Source organism: Colias croceus, chromosome 2 (assembly GCF_905220415.1).
Source record: "Colias croceus chromosome 2, ilColCroc2.1".
NCBI lineage: Eukaryota > Metazoa > Arthropoda > Insecta > Lepidoptera > Pieridae > Colias > Colias croceus.
Genome location: NC_059538.1, coordinates 11,088,613 through 11,108,270, shown reverse-complemented (window position 1 = coordinate 11,108,270; position 19,658 = coordinate 11,088,613). Strand labels below are relative to the sequence as shown.

At 36.0% G+C, this 19,658-nt stretch overlaps 1 protein-coding gene across 1 annotated transcript; it reads right to left on the bottom strand.

Moving 5' to 3' along the window:
- Positions 1-1,400: 1,400 nt before the first annotated feature.
- Positions 1,401-19,032, bottom strand: LOC123700561 (solute carrier family 22 member 3-like). Its single transcript, XM_045647815.1, has 12 exons — positions 19,006-19,032; positions 15,473-15,705; positions 8,690-8,867; positions 6,876-7,005; positions 6,430-6,558; positions 6,026-6,218; positions 4,969-5,074; positions 4,500-4,732; positions 4,136-4,215; positions 3,437-3,612; positions 2,876-3,030; positions 1,401-1,627 (listed from the first exon to the last, which is right to left on the bottom strand). Exons 1-12 carry the CDS (start codon positions 19,030-19,032, stop codon positions 1,567-1,569), a joined length of 1,701 nt encoding a protein of 566 aa, XP_045503771.1. The 3' UTR covers positions 1,401-1,566.
- Between the last annotated feature and the right edge of the window lie 626 nt (positions 19,033-19,658).

Here is a 19,658-nt window from a genome sequence, read left to right as displayed (position 1 = left end):
CAGGGTTTGGAATTAGCGCATACAATTTTAGATTTTTTACTTCGAACATTACTGCTCAAAATTGTGTTAATTTGAATAAAAGCACAACGCTGTTCGGACATTTTTTATTTTATTAGGCGATAGTGAGTATACTATAGGTAGTAAGTAGTATTTATCTTCGTAGTTCGTAGTACGTAGGTAAATATGTTGAAATAGCCAAATATTTGGAAATAATAACATGAAAATTCTAAGTACATATATTTTTAGCTATTTCTATATTCATGGGATAGGTCACAGAATCAAAATGAAACACCAAATTAACAATTCTTATGTTTTATTCCGAAAAATAATGTTATTGACATTTAATATCACAGACAAAATCATAAGATGCTTATGCATTTTGAGCATACCAGATGCATGTGCTTAAAATTGTATATCTTAAATATTACATTTATAGTAATATACAAGGCAAGGAAATAGTATTTAATCATAAACCTAATAACTTTCATTTAGAGACTTTTATAATATTATATTTACTTTTGGAAATAAAATTTCTTTAGGCTCGTTGCGAGTAAAATTTCAAGGTCGCGTCATGGCAATACCTTCACGTCATGGAGTAAGGCGACGACATTGATATCTATGAATTTTGCCAAAGAAGTTTCACTTCTGACACGTGTGCTTGGCACACGCGCTCTTTTTATAAATAAGTAATTACTAAGAAGCGTAAGGCATGGCATGCAACATTACAGTCTAATATTGTTTTATTAAAAGTATAAAAAGAAATACCAAAATAAATGTAAAAATAATAATATATTTAGTACAACCATAGACTTAGGTACAATATTTACAATAACTCTGAAACTATATATGTAACAATATTAGAGATACTTTTCTCAAGTATTCGTGCACATTGTGGAAGTTAAGGGTAAGATCACGTTATCAAAGAAAGCGATTCGCGGATTGAGCGAACTTTAAGCGAATGTAAATTTTTTGACCATTTGAACATTATAGCTAGTTAAATTTTGTATTATAAGTAGAATAGAACTCATGTAAAATAAAATCTCAATTTAATACACCGTGTTTATTATAACATTCACAATGAAAATATTATTTTAAAAATGTTTGAGTAAAGGTATTGGAACATAGCCTAATAACGCCATTATAAGTACCATTATCTATATATATAAAACTCAAAGGTGACTGATATAGTGATCTATCAACGCACAGCCCAAACCACTGGACGTATCGGGCTGAAATTTGGCATGCAGGTAGATGTCATAACGTAGGCGTCCCCTAGAAAGGATTTTAGAAAATTCATCTCTTAAGGGGGGGAAAAATAGGAGATGAAAACTTATATTATTTACCATGAAAATTTATCTTTTCCATGCAAGCGAAGCTGCGGGCAACAGCTAGTAAAATATAAATGCATGCATTGTTGGTAAACTACGTCCTAAAAATCCTCCTAAGATATTTAGTTTCAAAAACTCCATAAATCGCTCCCGCTTTCGCTCATCGCTTGTGTCTGTCAAACATTAGGTACCCTTTTGGGAAATTGAATTTTATTTCAATAAATGCTAAATTAATAATCTAAGTAACAGCCTTGTCTTTCTCGCCTTCGTCTGCTGAGATTTCGTCGTCAACTGCCGACCTGAAAATATACGTGTGATTATTAAATATTTACTTATTACGAGTAAAGAATCAATTAGAATATACCAATTTTGGTAAATATTGTTATTATAGCTAAAATAGAAAAGTAAATATTATGTTCAAGTCAGTAGGTAAGGTATATGCTGTGGGGATTTGTACATACATAGTTTAATGTAGTGTATTGTACTGCAGTGCCGCAGTAGTCTAGGGTAGTCACACTTTAAGTATAGTCTCTGTACAGTAGTATAGAGTATTGTCACTGTACTCTATTGTAGTCACACTGTGTGCAATGTCACTATACTGTGAAAAACCGAACACGTGATACATCTACGATCAGTAAAATTATTATATTAGTCCAGTAACTTACACGATGCAGTGGGGATTTATACATACATAGTTTAATGTAGGGTATTGTACTGCAGTGCCGCAGTAGTCTAGGGTAGTCACACTTTAAGTATAGTCTCTGTACAGTAGTATAGAGTATTGTCACTGTACTCTATTGTAGTCACACTGTGTGCAATGTCACTGTACTGTGAAACACCGAACACGTGATACATCTACGATCAGTAAAATTATTATATTAGTCCAGTAACTTACACGATGCAGTGGGGATTTATACATACATAGTTTAATGTAGTGTATTGTGCTGCAGTGCTGCAGTAGTCTAGGATAGTCACACTTTAAGTATAGTCTCTATACAGTAGTATAGTGTATTGTCACTGTACTCTATTGTAGTCACACTGTGTGCAATGTCACTGTACTGTGAAACACCGAACACGTGATACATCTACGATCAGTAAAATTATTATATTAGTCCAGTAACTTACACGATGCAGTGGGGATTTATACATACATAGTTTAATGTAGTGTATTGTGCTGCAGTGCTGCAGTAGTCTAGGGTAGTCACACTTTAAGTATAGTCTCTATACAGTAGTATAGTGTATTGTCACTGTACTCTATTGTAGTCACACTGTGTGCAATGTCACTGTACTGTGAAACACCGAACACGTGATACATCTACGATCAGTAAAATTATTATATTAGTCCAGTAACTTACACTATGCAGTGGGGATTTATACATACATAGTTAAATGTAGTGTATTGTACTGCAGTGCTGCAGTAGTCTAGGGTAGTCACACTTTAAGTATAGTCTCTGTACAGTAGTATAGTGTATTGTCACTGTACTCTATTGTAGTCACACTGTGTGCAATGTCATTGTACAGTAGTACACTACAGCACTCACACATACCCGCAGTAGGTGTAGGCGCGCACGGTGCGCTCCGCGTCGGCGACAGTCTGCGGCATGCGGCGGCCGCAGGTCTCGGGCAGCGCGCCGCACACGCCGCCCGCCGCCAGCGCCGCGCCGCCCAGCAGCACCAGCGGCAGCGACCGCCACACGCGCTCCTGTGCACAATACAATACATTATAACGGGTTAAGATATAGAAATATAGCCTGTCGCCTGTCAGTTGTAAACCCATAGTAGTAGGCACTGGGCTGTTGTCTGTCAGTTAACATAAACTACAGTAGCAGACTTGGTAAAAGACGATACGTCATTCTATACGTCCGTTGGCACATCCTACAATAATAAAAAAATATATATATATAAAAGTAATCATTTAGAACCTGTGGGCCGTAAATTAGGTTCAATTTTTTTATCACACAATTAACCTTAACTAACCACAAAAATCTAAAACCAAATAATAATATTCCTGTTTCACAATACGACAAATCCTGAAACCAAACAATTCATGTTTAATTGTACTATACGCACCCAACATAGTATTATAATTTATATTATCGCATACGCACCGAGAACACAACAAACGGCGACAGCACGGTCGCCACATAACCACTGACGTGTATCAGCGAGCAGCCAGACGCCCGCCCGCCGGTCGGCAGCAACTCAGCCGACCACTGCATCACCGTGCTGCACGCCATGTTGATCGTGAACCGAGAGAACATGGCTAGCGTCACTTGCGGGATGCCTGTGGTGGATGAAATGTTAAAGTAATGAACAGATTGAATAAAACTCTGTTTGCTTTAAAAAATAAGCAGAAAACTGATTAGATGCGCTTATACGCGTTGTTTCTTCTATAAAAAATTGAATCATGCCCATCTACATTATAAATATCAAAGTCAAATCTGTAAAATAAACTATTTCAGACTTATCTTGCCAATAATAAAGTACCTACACCATTCATATAAAATAGAAACGAAAAGGGACCTAAAATTTATTCCTGTGGAACACCTACAACCGACACAACGCAAGATCTTTCATCATTAACAACAACGATGGTTTTTATTATATTCTGAAGTTGCGAAGCAATGGAATTCTCACTAATAAGCTCTTTTAGAAGTTTTTTTAGTTCAAATAAATTAAAAGTACGTAATAAAGTAGAATGGTCTACACTCTACACAGTCAAATGCTTCGAAAAAGTCGCGAAATATTTTAGCAATATTTTCTATTATTTTATAGTTCAGTGATAAAATACCATGAAAATAACGCACCTCTTGGTACAAAAGCAGCAATAATAGCCAACGTTCCAGAAATAGCTAATGGTACTGCTGCGAGATTTCTACGACCCCATCTGAGAAGAGAAAAGTTACCCTTAAAATGCTGAATGATTGATAATATATTAATATCAAATTTTTGTATTAACAAAAATTTGTTCTCAATCAAGTTTCAAGCATTAAAATAATTTTATCTTCATTTCAAAATAAACTGAAGGAAAATATGAAATCTTTCAAATATTATTTAATTATCAATTGCACAGACGTTACCAGAAAGTAGATAATTTTACAACTTTTACTATAGAAGTTTCACAGCCAACGTTACATATAAGACCAAAACTCAAGACAAATATTTACCCACCTATCAAGAACCAGCGCCAACAAAGTCACCGACGGTATTTCAGTAGCAGATGTCAACGTAAAGGTAATAAAGAAGTCCAATCCCAAGCCCTCAGACATTCTGACCAGACCATCAAAGACCAGCGCACACGACATGTACACGAAGATCATGAGGAAGAACATGCGCCGGAGTAGAGGACTCTTTAGCACGTCCTTTAAGGACTCGTTGGATTGCCGCGTTTGGCTTGCTGATACCTGGGAATAGAAAATATAGAAAAGTAAATTTTATTTGTCGTTTGACTAAATGATGATATGATATGTTAAGTGTGTAAACACCCATCATCACATTAAAAGAACTTTTATTGTTTTAATGTGAAAATGGGTGTTTGTGCAAATAAGTAAATAGCAAAAAAAAGAAACCAAGAATTTCAAGGTAACGGTAAAAATGACACGGCAGGTAAAATTTTCGTCCAGTTTTCACGGATACTTACAATGAATTCATCTAAAGCATCTTCAGGAATTTTGGTTCCGTTGACTTTTTCGAAACGTCTCAATACTATAACAGCGTGGTTTACCCGACCTCGAGATGCTAACCATCTGTAAATTTTATAAAATAAATATAAGCTGAGTAAGGATAATAAAATGTTATCTGATATAAGGATAGGAGTTTCACTTAAATGGTTACAGTCAGATGTGTGAATACCATATTAGGAAATGGATTTATTAGCACCTGGGACCTAATAAGAACCTACAGCTACAATGAACTGATTAAGAAGATATTGTAACACAACTGTATTTAAATAAATAAATAAATCTTTATTTGCTCAAATGTGGTTCACAAGTTTATGGAAAGTACAGCACATTCGCCAGTTATACTGGCATGCAAACATAATTTCACAGCTCCGCATAATCAGAAAAAAATACAATTTTATTACATAAACATTATTATAGTTAAGTTCAAAAGAAGTTCAAATACTTATTTATTATTATACATGTCAATATTTATGTTTATAATCCAAAAGGTCCCTGGAATATTATTATATATTTTAACACACATAGCATGACAGTTTTTTGAGTACAAAGATGTTCTAGGTTTATGGTCAAGTATCAATCCAATATCAATCTATTAGGATGACGTAAATTCCCGTACATTTCTTGAGCCGTGGTAAATAATCTTTGATTATTTTTTACAAATTTGCAAATTTCAAATATTATGTTAAGGCACGGCAAAGTTAATAATTTAAGTTTTATAAAAAGGGGTTTGCATGATTCGAAAGGCCCTACACCACATATAGCTCGGATGCATTTTTTTTGTGATACAAAAGCTTTCTTTATATTAATTTAAATATGTATTCAGAAATATTGTTTCCTTCGTTTTGTTCGGCCCGGATAGGTGTGCGTCCACCTTGAATAAACTGATGGGTCGTACTGGAAATCTTTGGAAGAGTCTTATGCCCTGTTGGTGTCCTAAGGTTGAAACGGCGGAACACTAAAGGCAGGCTGGTGCCCCACAGCAGCAGGCGCCAGTCGGCCGTGTGCCCCGCTCACCTCGCGCTCTCCGGCACCGCGAGCGGCACGAGCAGCGCCACGCTCATGGGCAGGCTGGTGACCCACAGTAGCACGCGCCAATCGGCCACCCACAGGGCCAGCCAGGGCAGCGCCAGGCAGCCGCCGCCGAAGTACAGCGCGATCGACATGTTGCCCACCCACGTGCGGTGCCGCGGACCCACGTACTCCAACGCTTGAGGTGACATTAGACATTCAACGTTTATCAAATCGAACTTTAAAGGTTTTAACTTCGATAGATTTTCGATAGATTTTCCTATCGAAAAATAATGCGTTAAATTATAAGCTGACGGATCACAATTTATTGTGAAACGAAAGACTTGAGACTTGAGACTTGACCAGAAAACATTCTTAAGCAATTAAATAAGTGATTAAAAAATAATTACCTAAAATGTACATAGTCATGAAGCAGGAATCATACGACATGCCGACGAGAAATCGACAGAACGCATAGTCCCAAACTCCAGTAGAGTAGATGGTTGCTATACCACCGACGAGTGCTATTAAATTTGCCCCTGGAATGTGATATTTTCAAATAACAATAATTGTAGAAAATCTTATCATATTTTTCTGGATCGGATGAGGTGTCCAGAAAAAAATTTGAGATTCATAAAATAGCCAAAATATGATGTTTTGATAAAAGACTAGCAAACAAGAACATTTTAGTGTTTAATGAAACCCTCTCTAATAATCGTAGAAGTGCACAGCCTTGCTAAGATGAGATGGAGACCAGTCAAGATTAAAAAAAAAATCTGCAATACGAATTGGAACATCAATGGGATTGTTCCAAATATTTCCATCACCAGACATTCACCTACATACAAACTCTTACCAACCAAGGACGGCACTCTGCCGTAGTAGTCCGCTACCCAGCCGAACAACATGCCACCAACCGTGGAGCCGCCGAAGAAGAGCGCCTGCGTGAGGGGTACGTATCTAGCGTTTTCGCACACCCAACCACGCTAAAAGTATCGAAAATAAAGAAAATTAAGGATGGTTTCATCATCATCATCATCATAATCATCTCCCATATCATCCCATATGTGTCCATATGTGTTCCCACGGCAGGGACACGGGCCTCCTATGAGGGTTCAAACTATAAGACCACGCTTGCCAAGTGCGGGTTGGCAGATGCCACATGTCGTCAAACTTTTAGTTCTTCGAAAGAATCTAAAGATCCTTAAAATTGGCATAACTACACAAAACTGGACAGGGTCAGAAGTTCGAAGGTAATATACCGGAAACAAGTCGAATTGAGAACTTCCTTCTTTTATTTAGACTAATTGGTTGAAAATAAATTGAATAAAATTGAGTGGGAAACGAATAAATGTTTGTACGTAGAGACTGAAAATGTGTTATTATTTAATGATAATTTAAAAGAAACAATATTGGATTTTGTAATTTCGCATTCATATTCGAAATCGAAGTCATTAAAAGATTATTGTACTTTGGTCGTACCCAAAGGTCAATAGTAATAAATACGTATATTTAAATTGCCATTATGCATCAAATTATTCTGCTAATGAGAAAATATACCTTCGAACAATACAAAAAATCCACGGAGTACCTACCATATTTTAGGCAGGATTATTTTTCATTCGATTTGAGTTGTTACAATTGTGATTCACAGTAAAATAGTCTTAGAAGTAACACGGGAAAGCTAAACATTCGAGTAAGTTTATATCCTATAGATAATATTATAAATGCGAAAGTTTGTATGGATGTATGGATGTTTGTTACTCTTTCACGTAAAAACTACTGAACCGATTACAATGAAATTTAGCACACATATAGAGGGTAACTTGGATTAACACATCGTATAGTTTTTATCCCGGAAATCCCACGGGAACGGGAACTATGCGGGTTTTCCTTTGCAAACGCGGGCGGAAATCTAGTTTGCTATAAATTTCATTCGACATTCACGCATGGGCAACGTCAGAAATTAAAGGCATCGTAAACGAAATACATTATTTGCATGGTTGCGGAACCAAAATTGTTCGGGATTATATTAAATATTTTAATCATATTTTATAATACTTATTTCTCTAAAAATGTGACGCTTGAACTGCACTGCGCATTATTTTAATGATTGCATGAGTGTTATGACTGGTATGCGTCCCCATAATCTGATTATGGCAATTATTTTTAGTAGGTAACGCGATTAAAATCCTTAACCATTACTTTCTTTTTTTACGGCTTTCCAGTTTCTTAATGTAACTGCTATCATTGTAGGTACTCGCCAAATAATGAAATACACCAAAAACTTATTATGACTATCGTACGTGGTAAATATCAGGTATTATTTAGGTAGAGGTCTCCGTTAATCATAAAAAGTTCACCTATGTTTTTGTGTGAACAAACTGAACTAAGGTTTTTTGTGCCAACAAGAAACAAACGTTATTCCAACATACATGTAAAAAATTAAAAAATGGCGGAACTGGAAGACGTGTTTTGTTAATTTTATCTCTATATTCATTCGTCCTATTTCACCAGGATAAGCCCCAAAAATTCCTTTAGCTTAGGTATGTTTCCCAAGAATAAAGTTGGCCGTTCTATTTCTTTCAGGTAGTCCAATAGTTTTTGTATATCCTATACAAGCAACTATAAGTTATTTTTTATACATATAAGATATTTAGAGATACTTACTTCACTAACAACAGTATGGTAAGGAATGTCTCCCAGCTGGAACTCCCACCCATTTCGGCATGGCACCATACTTGCGTTCACCGGTATGGCCATGTCAATGAGCACTTGTGTCCAATTAGCATCATACATCAGGCATTTCTCCCATGTTTCGCCGATCCGTGGGGATGTGAGATTCCGTCTGTAATAGATAAAGTTTTTAAAATTATCTAAGCACGGAAACGCGGGGCAGGTGGGCCACTTGATGTTGAGTCATAAAAGGTCAACACCACTCATAAACACTAGAAACATTGGCTGTGTTACATGTAGGTACTTCAAGTCTTTTGACCCAATGTCTTAATTCTCCAGGGACACTGATGCTTATCACCAGCGGCGTTCCCGAAGATCGCTTTAAAGCTCCTATTCATAATTTACAAGGAAGGAGGAACTTTGCTATCTATAAATTCGGAAGGGTATAAATACTAGTCGACATCATTGGAGTAGGTACTTACTTATATCCACATTCTAGCTAAATTTAATATTTGCCGATCGTAAAAAAGGTACTTACATAAAATGTTGTGCTCTCACGACCCACAAATCGATTATTATGAATTGTAAATATAGAAATGAAAGAGATCTTGCACAAGGACGCTTTCTTGGCAAGGGCTACTTTCTTTTGCAGGAACTAAACTTGAAAGGCGTTGGATAGAAATATTATTTATGCGATTACGATTAGAAGCTTTCTTGCGTAAGAGTTGAGTAAGAGATTTGTTTTCAAAGTAAAATAACTTTGTTTTTATACCATTAGGTACCTATATTACAAATCCATGCCCATCGGTCATGGATAATTTAGGAGGCATTTCATAGTTTTTTGAAATATACCGCATGTATATTACTTACATTTACATTATAATTTATAAGTAATTCATATGAAAGCAAAACTGTTCAGCAGAAATAAGGAAAGAAAGAAAAAGTTCGAGCAAGCTATTGGAATTACATACTGAATTGAATCGTTAATAATTAAATATATCTATTGTTTTCTTAAGGAAGGTGAAAAGGTTGTTTATATTCCCATTAGGCATAGCAATGTACTCAATGTTAATAATTTATAAGGAGTCGATTAGGTAATGAATGTTACGAGCCTTCGCCTTGTAACATTTATTTAATACCATTTAACTACCTAGGGGCCTTAGACAAAGTAACATTTACAAAACGATATAGACCGGGAGATACTGACATAAAATTTCGAGTCATTTTTAACAGGATGGCGGTTCTACAGGGGTCTTAGTACGCAATGACAAAAAGAAAAACGATGGTGTGAACGCTGGTACCGGCGGCTTAGTCGCGTGGGCGTTAGTCGAACTCGTCGGAAAAATAGCGAAAGTCAAACGATTTGTAACACAAAAATTTTAGAATTTACCGATAGCCCATAAAAAAGAAGTAGGCGGTAGTGTCATGCCATACTTTTCCGGTGTGACTTACAGCCCGCCATACCGACGCGAATGTGTTGATTTAAATAAAACAATTATTCAACCTAACGTATCAGGCTAACTTTTGCACAGGTAACCATCGTCGTGCAGCCATTTACGAAAATCGCCATGCCATACTTTTCGGACGATTCCAAATGGTCGCCATACCGCCGAAAATCTGCAAAAAATGTTTATTTCGCCAAACTTTTTGTACCAGTATTGCATAATTTAGATTTTTGGAGAGTATTCGATAAAATGTGACCATTATTATACTTGCCATACTTCTAGTAGGGGGAAAAAGTGCTGTCATACTTGAAAAATTAATTTAGTATTAATTTATATAAGTGAAGATTTCCAACACCTAGATCTTTGAAATTTTGTATTTATATTCGTTGATCCTCAAACTTACAGGAAAAATAAGTGCCATACTGTTACAAATCGTTTGACTTTCGCTATTTTCCGACGAGTTCGACTAACGCCCACGCGACTAAGCCGCCGGTACCAGCGTTCACACCATCGTTTTTCTTTTTGTCATTGCGTACTAAGAACCCTGTAGAACCGCCATCCTGTTACAAAGACTCGAAATTTTGTGTCAGTATCTCCCGGTCTAATAACGAAGTTAGAAATCGTAAAAATGTATGGGATTGACATAGATAGACCACGTGATCTAACGCGGCGTATGTCAATCCCATACATTTTTGCGATTTCTAACTTCGTTATCGTTTTGTAATTGTTGCTTTGTCTAAGGCCCTAGTATGGTAGAAGATAATATTATACAGTACTCCCAAACTGATAATGCGCATAGAAAAATTCGTCACTGTTCGGCAACTGTCATATTCCCCGAGCCTCCGAAGATGATATGTATATAGAGTGGTGAAATGTATTTTCTTAGAATAGAATAGAATAATATTGTGATTTTATCGTAAAAGAGATAAGTAACGAAATTTGTTTCGATAATTCAATGTAAGTTAATAGCGAGGATAAGCCACACGATTGCGAATATAATATATTTGTTGTATTGATTTACTTGGAAAATTCTATACTATACTTAGAACTATTAAAGTGTCTTATTGAAGCTGGCGTAATGATGGATGTATGCAAGGTTAAAATAAGACAAAGTTTATTAAAAAAAAAAATGATTTTTAAATACTGGTTTACATTTAAATTTTTTAATAGGATGAACAAAATAGGATTTACAGAATCAGGGATTATCTCTATTTCTGATATCGTAGAATGATCAGAACGTTCATTATGCTCTTATTAATTTTCACTTTCCCCACAGCTATCTGCTACCTGTGTAAATAATCATTTTAGCGGAAAATTCAACTGAAACAAAACTAAGAAGGGTATGTAACAGCAGCTTTATATTGTAGAGGGGTTGTGAACTCAAAGACGATACTGATCGTAATGATTTTATTTTGCACACAATATCCGTATTTATACAAAAATTGACCAAAAACAAAACCAATCAGAATTCTAATGTTGATATTGAAATTTAGAATGCGCTCTGATTATGAAAAAGAATGCGCCGGCCTGTACACAATATGATATATATAAACTCTATGCATGTCTCCCATAGTGTCCCCCCTCAAGCGAAGCGAACATTTTTCTTGACGACGCGTCCACTTCTTGTAGTGTAGGGACGTGCCTTGTCCGTGTTGTAGTCTGTAGCAGGAACTGACGACGTAGCACTCGTAGGTGTAGGTGTAGATGCTACTGCTGTGCTTGCCATACCTTCAACCTGTTCGTTTAATATGTATGCAGGCTTGAGTCTGTCAATTGATACTACTGTAGTCCGAAGTGGTAACTGTATTTGGTAGTACTTGTCGTAGCGCTTCAGTACTTCATAAGGGCCGTCATACGGTGGAGTGAGTGGTGCTCGAACTGTATCGTTCCGTATGAATACATGAGTACACGTAGACAAATCCTTGTAAATAAATGTTGCTCGATTTGCGGGGGATCTTTTAGTCGGTGTGAGTATAGCCATAGTTTCTGTCAGGCGTTTCACGTAGTCAGCGTCTTCAATGCCCGTCCGTGTAGGCACGAAGAAATCGGAGGGCATGCGCAGTGTAGTGCCGTAGGTCATCATAGCTGGACTCAAGTTGTTATCTTCTCTTATAGCTGTGCGTAAACCCAGCAGTACTGTCGGTAGTTCGTCTGTCCATTGACAAGTACTGCCGCGAGCTATGAGCGCGGCTTTTATAGTGCGATGCCATCGTTCGATTTGCCCATTTGCTTGAGGGTGAAATGCCGTAGTGCGTATTCTTGTAACCCCAAATCTTTTCATGAGTGCCTTAAATAAAGCAGATTCAAATTGTCGGCCTTGATCGGTAGATATGCGTAGCGGACAGCCGAAGCGTGCAATCCAGTTCTCGTACAATGCTTTCGCGACGACTTCGGCAGTTATTTCTTGAATTGGAACTGCTTCAGGCCATTTTGTAAGACGATCAATGATGGTAACACAGTATCGGTAATCTCTTGAGAGTCGTAGTGGACCGACTATATCTATGTGTATGTGTTCGAAGCGTTGCGAAGGTGGGAACTCTGCTAATGGAGTGACGACGTGCCGGTGAACTTTTGCTCGTTGACAGCTGATACAAGACTTGGCCCATAACGTAGCGTCTTTATTCATAGCTGGCCAGAAAAACTTCGATGTTATTAGCTTTCGAGTAGCTCTAATTCCAGGGTGGCATAGTCCGTGTTGAGCGTTAAATGCCATAAAACGGTATGCCTTTGGTAGAAAGGGACGGGGCGATGCGCTTGATAGCTCGCACGTGATTGGTCGATCGAGTCTGGGTAGCGAGACTTCACCGAATGTTAAATTTGTTTGAGTTTTTAATTTTCTGAGCTCTTCGTCGTTACTTTGGTCGATGGCTAACTGCTTGTAGTCGATTACATTAGGGCATTGGATCTCTTCGATGCGTGACAACGCGTCGGCGACTGTGTTCTCTTCTCCTTTGATGTACTTGATACTGGAACAGAATTGACTTATGTAATACAGCCGCGTATATTGCTAATAATTCGCGAAAATACACGCTGTAGCGACATTGCGTAGCACTCATTGCTTTAGAGAAAAAGGCTAGCGGTTTCCATCAATCTTTCGTTGAAGTACAGCGCCGAGACTATGATCCGAGGCGTCAGTCATGATGGCAAGGGAGCAGCCAGGAATGGGAAAACATAATGTTGTCGCTTCTGTGATGCTTTGTCGGCATTTCTCAAAAGCTTCAATTGCTGCAGTAGTCCATTCGATAGGCGTTTTGTCGTTCTTCTTTTTATTGTGTAGATACTTGTTTATTTCATTTTGTAAGTAGATGTGCTTGGTTCGGTAGGCAGTCTCTGTTAAAGATGGTAGCAGCCTGGACTGGATGGAGACGGGGGCCAGCTCGCAGTGCTTTTCTTCATGATGATGTTAGTCTTTTTCTTCCATGTTTTCTTTTTGCTCCGTCGGAGGTCACCAACTGTAGAGGGGTTGTAATTCCATACAGAGATAATACGTGCGGTCACCACCAATATGTAAAGACGACTGACGGATTTTTGAATTTTTTGACTGACAAGCTACCGTCACCTACCGCCCGAATTGTTTTCGATCACTTTTCGATTTTGTATGACTCTGAATTGACTCCTATTTCTTTCAAACAAGGTGCAAGATGCAAGTGCATTGTTTAGGGCACTTACGATTAATTAATGATCCGGGGTGATTCGGGTGTTTCTGGAAATATGTACGATAATTAGCGAAGATCTGCATGCGCATTATTAATTTTGGAGTACTGTATAGGTACAAATCCGTATATCGTTATGACTTGTAGGTTTAAGTGTTATAAAGTCTTTGTCTAAAACCTAATAAATTATATTGTTAGTTTTTTTAGTTACAATAATTTTCGCAGCCGACATCACTCTATCCAAATTACCTAAGGTAATATAGAGAAACACAATTTTTATTAAAATAATGAATAATACAATTTTTATTAAAATAATGAATAATCCATATTAAATTGATAACGAATCATCAATGTGCGTCGACTTCGTTAATCTTGTATTACTTATGTTTCGCAATCATTCAATGACAACAGTTATCAGATTTTTTAATATCAAAAGTGGGTAACTAATTCGTGATATAATTTCAAACAAAAATAAACCCTTGGATATCAATAATGGCGTCTTCTAATCAAAGCTTTTAATAAAGAAATGCGTATTGTATTTTTGTACGTGATTGATGAATTTAAATATTCGTCAAGTGTCGATGCGAACCACTGTTCACACTGCGCCCCGGGGTTTTACCCGCATTGCTCCGCTCCTATTGGTCAAGGGTAATGATATATAGCCTATAACCTTCCTCAATAAATGGGCTATCTAACACCGAAAGAATTTTTCAAATCAGACCAGTAGTACAAACAAACAAACTCTTCAGCTTTATAATATTATTACTTAGTATTGATTAATAGTCATTTTCTACAAAACGCGATAGGCACAATTTTCTGCTACCAATAATGATTCCTATTGTTATTTTAAACCTATTGTAACAATGGAAGGAAATTAAATAAGAAATATTCGTAAACTTAATAAAACAACGGTAAAGAGAAAGGGAAAATACATTGAGCTATTATTACTACGTATAGAGGAGACACCACGAACAAAATCTGTGCTGCAAGCGCGGCGGCGCGCGCGGGGCGGCTTGTGAGTCATAGATTAAGCGATGTCATCGACTCACCGCTATAGAGGCGAAACTTTGTAAATATTTTGCCTATTACTTATCAATTAAGAACAATCAATGTAACAAAAAAATACATAATTAATCTAATAAATAAATTATTAATAAACTTATCAATCAAAAACTTTTCAATTAAAACCAATCAATGTAACAAAAAAAAAATTGATACGTATTAAGGTATACAAGGTCAAGACAAACAAAGGTTAATTTTATAGAATTATAATATTGCTATGCGTTAGTTGTTAACTACTTAGTTTTTGTGCATAATTTTGTTATATACGTTATTATTGGGAGGATAACTAGAATGTACAGTTATTTCAATATTGATAAGCAACATAGTACCTATATTGTACATAATATATGAATCATAAGATAAATCTAGGTCTAGGTAAAAAGGAAAACCTTAAATAGGTAAGGTTAACATTTCGTTGACATTAGGTATTACCGTAATTTATTAAAGGAAAGCTTTTTCACGTAATTTTTTTTTAATTACTTAGTTAAGTAACTACGTATAAAAAAAAAGTTGTTAAATTTTTCAAATAAAGAAATTTTAATCCCAATCAAATATATATCTATCTAACCGGAAGCTCTATCGGTAGCCTAGGTACCTACTGAAACATTTTACCATACCTCAATTCAACATCCAAGTGCTGTAACTCAGGCACCTTACACCAGTGGGTCTGTGGTGTAGCAGCAATGAACATCTGCACGAAGTAAACGAACGCGAAGAATATTCCGAACGGCGCCATCATGACAAACAGGAGTTTCTGGTACAGGCCCATCTCGCCCATGTGCAAGATGACGGTGTCCAACGCGTCGTTGTCATCGTTTGGCGCCTTTTTGTTGAGTTCTTCTTTGACATCCTGGAAAAGGGATACTTAAATAGTATATTTAAAGGGATAAATAGTTTATTTTTAATGTCGATTTTTTTTAATTTGGCGATCGAAAGCGTCATCACGGTGAGGCGATGGACATTCTAATCGAAGGAAGATCGCTCATGATTGATGTTTTTAATATTCTTACAATGCCAACATTGCTTATTAAGAATTAAACCCAATAAAGAAGGCATGAATCCCGGTAATAACAAATGTGAGCCACCTTATATAGAGGCACCTTTGTAATTAAAACAAGAGAAGTATTAGCAATAGTTTTTGGACTGATTTTTTAGTTGTCTATATTAATTTCCATGTTGTATTTTATTCAGGACCTTCAAACGATTGCTGGTATGACGTTTCCAATGTTGTTAATTTATTGTTTTCTCTATACGCCTTATATACGTGTATGTGCAATAAATATAAAACCACTGATAATGTTATGAGCAATCTGAGATACAAATCAATAATAATTATTGTATATTGGTTTCATTTAACTGACTATCACTTATTACTTCCATCCGATATTTTTTTTTTATAATATTGTAGAACAACTAATGTATCAATATCATCAGCAACCTATCGGTATATGAACGCGGTTTAGTTGTTTTTCTTTAGTTGCTTAATTTTGACATAAAAACTTTGAAATAAAGAGCACATCAGAACAACAGTCCATGGATGATGGAACTGCATAGTACCTAGAGTTGTTATTGTATAGATGTTTACGTATGTTTAAGTATGTTCAATTAAAACTATGTTACGAATAGTGACTAAAACAAAATTGGCATCATACATGAGCACAACAATATAGCAAGCTAAATATAAAAACAAAATTACAGTATTTATCTTCCGTATATACATTGCACAAAAGAGAAGCAATTACTTGCATGCAACCTTTGACCAAAGCCCATGAATATTGAATACAGTCATGAAATTTGTAAAAGATTGTATCTTTAACTATGCCCTTGAGCCTCAATCGTTTAAAATAAATACTGAATACATTCAATACAATACTTAATTGAAAAACGAGTATAGATATAAGAACAATGTTACAAATATTGAGCTATTATTAATACGTATAGAGGAGACACCACGAAGAAAATCTGTGCGCCAAGCGCAGCGGCGCGGAGGCGGCTAGTGAGTCATAGATTAAGCGATGTCGTCGTCTCCACCGCCATAGAGGCGAAACATCCTAAATATTCTGCCTAGAACAATCAATGTAACAAAAAAATACCTACATAATTAATCTAATAAATAAATTATTAATAAACATATCAAATAAAAACTTTTAAATTAAAACCAATCAATGTAACAAAAACGACGAGTGGCACTCGGGGGCTGCCGCGGTTTCTTGCATGCTATGCCTTCAAGCCCCACCTCCGCCCGTCGGAGTGGGGAGCGTGAGGTTTTTTCGTTACGGAATTTCTCGATTCGGTCCCCGCGCTCAAGGCCCGCGATAGAAGCTATGCAATAGCTTAAAAAAAATTGATACGTATGCAATTTATTTTCATATTTTCATGTTTTAACCTTTTTTCAAATAATATCCACAGTACAATATTTTCTAAATGTGTAAAATTATTATTTTCCACAATATAAATTTACGTCATGTAATATTACTATCTAAACATCTTTCATACCAAATGGCATTTCTTAAATTTTGATTCGATGACGCAAAATGGCGCCCGCCAAAAATTTTGCTCGAACCAAGTTTTAAAAATTATTATTTAGTTAATTACCGATGAAAAGTTATTTCTTTGCACTTTGCCGCATTACTTGAATTATTAGTGCAATATCGTAACACAATCGAGGGCATATTTGATGAGTTTCTTGGTTTTTTGCTTTAAAACAAACAAGACATGAATGCGACCTTAGATTACAAAATAAATTAGTGTAAAGTACAGATGGAGCATGACAACCGCCCGTCGCCCTTGTCAAAGAAAATACGAAATCAAAAACAAATACGTCGCTGCACTTGCGCTGCACCAGTGCTATAGCGCATAAAGTGTCATGCAACACGTCAAAAAGGGTTTGCAATTTTAGTAAAAAAATGCCGTCTTGTGATAATAAAACGCTGTAAAATTTGTTCCCGAAAACAAAAAAAAAGATAAAACATCGTTTCACAGGTTTTCTGTAGATTATTTGGCTGATTTATTTCTTTAATACGAATAATAATTTTACAGATATGAAGGAATACAAAACTTCAACGTATGTTGCCAGTATTTTGAAAATGAATTTGCCATTTTTATTGGTAAAACGGTAAAATGGTTAAAAGATCTTCAGGGTAATGCTGTTGGATTTTTCGATCGTGAAAGTGATTATTTGTATAGTGCACTAAAGGTTCATGATAATTATTAGATTATTTTAATAAGCATAATACATTATTTTGTTACTTTTATAAAGCTTAAAAACATCATAGTCGTTTTCGCTAGCGATTTAATTTATGTGAACTCCATGATGGATATGATGAAAATAAAATGTCCCGTATTCTCGACTAAAAACTACCGCTATTCGTATTCATATGTTATGAAAAATAAAAAATAATATAATTATTATAGTTAATATTGAAACATTTTTTACGTAATTTATTTAATAAAAAATTGAATATAATTATTTTGTCCATATATAACTTTAGCAGGCAGGTACTTTATGTAATAAAAGAATTTAATAATAAAAATTAAAACTTGACTTCTCATTTATGTATATAGCCTACGTCACTACCGCCACTAACATAATAATTCATATCATTGCAATGAAACCTCACAACTCAAAATCGGTCCAACGGTTTATACTGCAGGGCGTGTCAAAGAAATATTATACATACATCCATAAACTCGAAAAACATAACCCTCTTTTTTCCGTAGTCGGGGAAAAATTTGGGAAATTTTTCAATATCTGGCAACATTACACGCACACAGAAGCACCGTGTACGTACAGCGGCGAAATGACAGCACACATAGCTTTATTGAAAATGACGATAAATTATTCGGCTTAGTTCGGCAACGCTCCATCTGTCTTTTATTTTGTAATCTGAATGCGACCATCAGAGTGCAGTTAGGCCATATGGCCTATGTTGAGCGGAAGCGGAACATAAGTGATGTAGGAGGTGTCTTCTCCATACGTATACCTACTATATCTCAATGGTTACAAATAAAAAAGTGTAATAAAATTAAAAGTTATGTACTTAAGCAGTAATAGAATTAATTAGCAATGCCAATTGTTGTAGTCATGTTAACAACTATACGGTAACAGTGAAATAGTGGTGTAAAAAAACAATTAGAAATTATTTCTAACCTCGGTTTTTAGATCGTTGAGAATCATGTTAGAACACAGCACGTCCAAAAGATATTCCACACTGGCTTCTACTGCACGTGGACGTTTTTAATAATAGCTGATAAAATTGTTATCAATGACACACGGAAAAATGGACAGTATCGCATACTAGCGTATTTTGGATATAATATTTAATTTATGATGCAATATCATTCACATCTATATCACACATTATGTAAAACAAAGTCGCTTTCCGCATCTATCCGTACCGAATGCTTAGATCTTTAAAATTTCGCAACGGATTTTGATCTATGATATATAAAAGAGCTAGATACGTTACCCGCTCTCTATTTTGGCAAGAAAAAACTCAGGTAAGTGCCAGAGTTTCACTTAGTCACGCACCATTCAGCGTCGTGGCTGGACGTTCTTTTTGTATTTTAATCGGCAGTTGTTATTACGAAGTACATGAGTGAGACATGTATTATGTCTCGTGCGTGAGAGTGAAAGAGAGAACAACTGTATTGGTGATAATGCGTTAGTAAGTAGGTATGTATTAATTACGCTGTTTTTTTAGTGCAATGATGTTGGCGTATGCCGCGTCTACTAGTATAATAGGTCATTGATTTTAATGTGGCTTTTGAATAGATAGATTAGTTCAAGAGGAAATTTATAGA